General features: G+C 55.1%; 1 protein-coding gene across 1 annotated transcript in view; it reads left to right on the plus strand.

Moving 5' to 3' along the window:
- The first annotated feature begins 807 nt into the window (after nt 1-807).
- The window catches only part of LOC102488859 (spermatogenesis-associated protein 31E1-like), a 5308-nt gene continuing 2850 nt past the window's right edge, over nt 808-3265 (plus strand). The window contains exon 1 of the mRNA XM_014588027.1: nt 808-1419. Within this exon, the coding sequence (XP_014443513.1) occupies nt 1066-1419 (354 nt within the window). The 5' untranslated portion in view covers nt 808-1065. The remainder of the gene's footprint in view (nt 1420-3265) is intronic.

Below are 3265 nucleotides of genomic sequence, written 5' to 3' on the forward strand. Positions count from 1 at the left end.
CCCCTCTTCCTGATCATCCTCTGCCTCTGGCCTCCACCATGGCAGCTGAATCTCAAAAATACCAGTCTACCTTGAAGAATGTCCCAGGGAGCTACGTCCCAGGCACCTTACCTCCAAGGAACTTCTGTCTGGTTTCTCCTTTTTTTTTTTCTTGGAGAGGTTTTTGCTATAGGGCACGTGCGCTCGCCAGACAGACAGAGAGAGACAGAGACAGAAAGCGAGAAATCACCCCCCGGGGAGGGGATGGCCATGCCGCAATCCCTGCTCCTCCATTCTCCTCTCAGGATCTTGGGCATGCACGCCCATGCACCCGGCGCGAGTTTAAGCCACCAGATCTTGGTCGCGAATCGCAGTCAACTACATGGAAGTCCAGCTACATAGCCATTATGCAAACTGCTGGTCCCTGGTTTCTCCCTTTGCGACTCTCTGGGCCCTTACCTGGCTGAGCTGTCTCATTTCCATCCTCTCCTTGTGGTGGGCAACAATCAAGGCCCTGTTTCTCTGCACCTGGTCACACAGGAAATCCCAGCAGAAACACCTTTCCCCTCAGCCACCAGACGCTCCATTCTGTGGAGACCCTATGCACAAGGTGGCTGAGGCTGGTGGCCTTTCCTTTGTCAACCCAAATTTCAGAAACTGCTGGAGATACTGATCGCCAAGAGGGCAGAGGAGAAACTGTGGAAGGAAAAAACAAAAGAGGGTTTGTTTCTAAAACAAATGAGCCCAGGATGTCCCCTGGATCCTCTGGGAAACCTCACTGGGAGACAAGCAGGACTTTGCAATCTCACAACCCTTTTGGATCTCAAAAGGCACAGCAGCTCTCTGGGTCTCGGGAGCTCTCTTATCTCATGGGCTTGGAGGTTACTTTACAGCAGAAATGCAGCCGGCTTTTCTGGAGCCTCCCCTCACTGCATAGTGAGTCCTTCGTGGCAACTGCCTGGGTCTCAAGTAAACCTGCCTCGTGCAGCTCTACTTAAGTTAAAATCAACAAACAATCTGACACACTTTGAGCTCAAATGGAGGGTGATATTCCTTCTCAACTTCCTCAGGCCCAGCCCTTGCCTCATGCTGCTCCTCTTCCCCATTGTGGCTCAAAACGTGCCTCCACTTGTGGCTCAGTTCAAGTCCCAGGACTCTCTCCCCAGTTCTGTCCCAACCCTACCATGCTCTTCTCACACTATGGACTGTAGAACATCTCAGCCTGCAACCCAGAAACAGGCACACTTTTTGATCGTCACTGGAGAGCAACAGCAGGAACAGTCCTTGCAGAATCCACAAAAATGGAAGTCTGTAAACACTGAACTCAGAAAACCTCAGGCATCGTTTGGCCAAGCCACTCCCAGCCTTTCCCAGGACAGCGGGGCCTCTGAGACCCACCAGTCAGTCCCTACCCTTCCTGGGGATTCCATCAGCCCTGAGGTCCAAGGGCAGCAGCAGAGACATACTCAGCAGAGACTTACCAAGTTCAGATACCCTGAGAGTCCTCCCTGGGAATTTCAGGAACAGATGCAGCCTCAGGGCAAATTCCCAGAGGAGTATCCATCTAGGACAAGGGACAGGGCTGAGCCCTCCCAGCCCTCTCTGGTCATGGGTAAAAGCAGCAAGGTTGTGAGGAAGGTGAGGGGACGGCCCTATATAAGATTCTGTGAGGTCCCAGCAGAGGTCAAGCGAGAGAAGAGCCCAGACGAGGACCCAGGGCAAAATCTGAAGAGGAGCCCAGGAGATCTACCCAGAGGTTCGAGACTCTCATCTCAGGAAGTTCTGCAGGACGCTCAGGGGGAGACAGAAAGGCCCACCACGAGGCCCTGGAAGTGTGATTCAGACAGTTTCCTATTCAGCAGCCCAGATGAGAATCATTTCCAGAAAACACTGAAAGCCCACCTGGGCAATAAGCTGGGGAAGGTCACTGAGGACAGGGTTCCCGTGAGTATACGTCAATCCTGGCTGGCAGCCAGCCATGCTGCACCCAGGCCTGACACCTGTCTGAGCCCCAGGTATGTGGCATCCCGGGAGGGCCCGGGCTCCTATGTGAACACCTCGCAGGAGCTACGCTTCCTGCCTCAGAGCACTTGGCAGAGGCTGGAGACCCGCCTGGCAAGGGGTCGAGTGAGGCCCAGGTGGGGTCCACAACTCCAGACCCTCAAGCTCAGATGTGTCCAGTTAGGGGAGCCCCAGCCCTTACATCTCTCATGGTCAACTATCCCCTTCTCAGTCAACTGTGGATCTGGGACCAGCCTGAGAACTAAGGTGGCCGCACTCCTGGAAGACGCACCTCAGAAAGCTCCAGGACAGGAGGGGCTAACAAAGTCCATCCCTACTGTGCAGACGCCTCTCTCTACTCCCTCACCTGCATTTAATAAAGTCCAAGGGACCCTGAGAAGGACTCCAGCAAGCAGAACCGGACAGTGGGCCAGGTGGTCCTCCCAGCCCCTCACAGGCAGCCTCAAGGGAAGAACTGAGCAAAGAGAGAGTGATCACAGGGACTGGGAGAAGTGGTTCAGAACCATGTCCAAGTCCAGCACCAGCCAGGAGTGGGCCACAGGAACAGAGAGGGAGTGAGGCCTCCCCAGACTCCGGCCATCCCAGAAAATCCCTGCATAGCAGTATAGGGTCCCAGTCCTTGAGGACCAAAGACAACATGGGGATAGTGAAGCCCAAGGAGAAGAGTCTGGCTTGGAAAATCACTGTGGAAACCAGTATACTGGCAAACTTAAAAATCATTAATATGAGTCCGAGCAGCTCAGGGTCTCCAGGGAGGAGTCAAAGCCGCTCTCCTGCTGCCAAGAAGGTGCAAGAGCCAGGCCTAATATCACAGTGTGTCAATGACCTTGAGATTGAGGTGGAGATCCACGGAGAGCACCAGGCTCTAAGCCCTGCCCGAGGTGTCCTCCTTCAAGACCTCACCACTGGCGTCATCTGTCAAGGCCGCACTGCTGGAACGAGGATTCAAGACTACCTCAGGGGTGGTTGCCAGGGCCTCTCGGGCCACTCCGGCTGGCTCCCAGAACTTGTCTGGTAGGAAAGCGTCAGCTGCCCAGGAGACACGTGACTTCACAAGGAGGGCAGGGAGCAGCCAAGGGCAGCAGGTGCCCAGGTCCCAAATAGTTCAGAGCCCGTGGAAGAACCAGACCAAGATGCCTGGCCCTGATACGACAGGGGGCTAAAGGAGGCCTAGATCAGGAGGGCAGGAACAGGGGCTGGGAGGACCCGCGTGCTTCCAGACCAGTGGGATGAGCCCCCCTGTCCAGGGTAGGGGAATAGGAAA

This window comes from Tupaia chinensis, unplaced genomic scaffold, assembly GCF_000334495.1.
Source record: "Tupaia chinensis unplaced genomic scaffold, TupChi_1.0 Scaffold000002_1, whole genome shotgun sequence".
Lineage (NCBI taxonomy): Eukaryota > Metazoa > Chordata > Mammalia > Scandentia > Tupaiidae > Tupaia > Tupaia belangeri.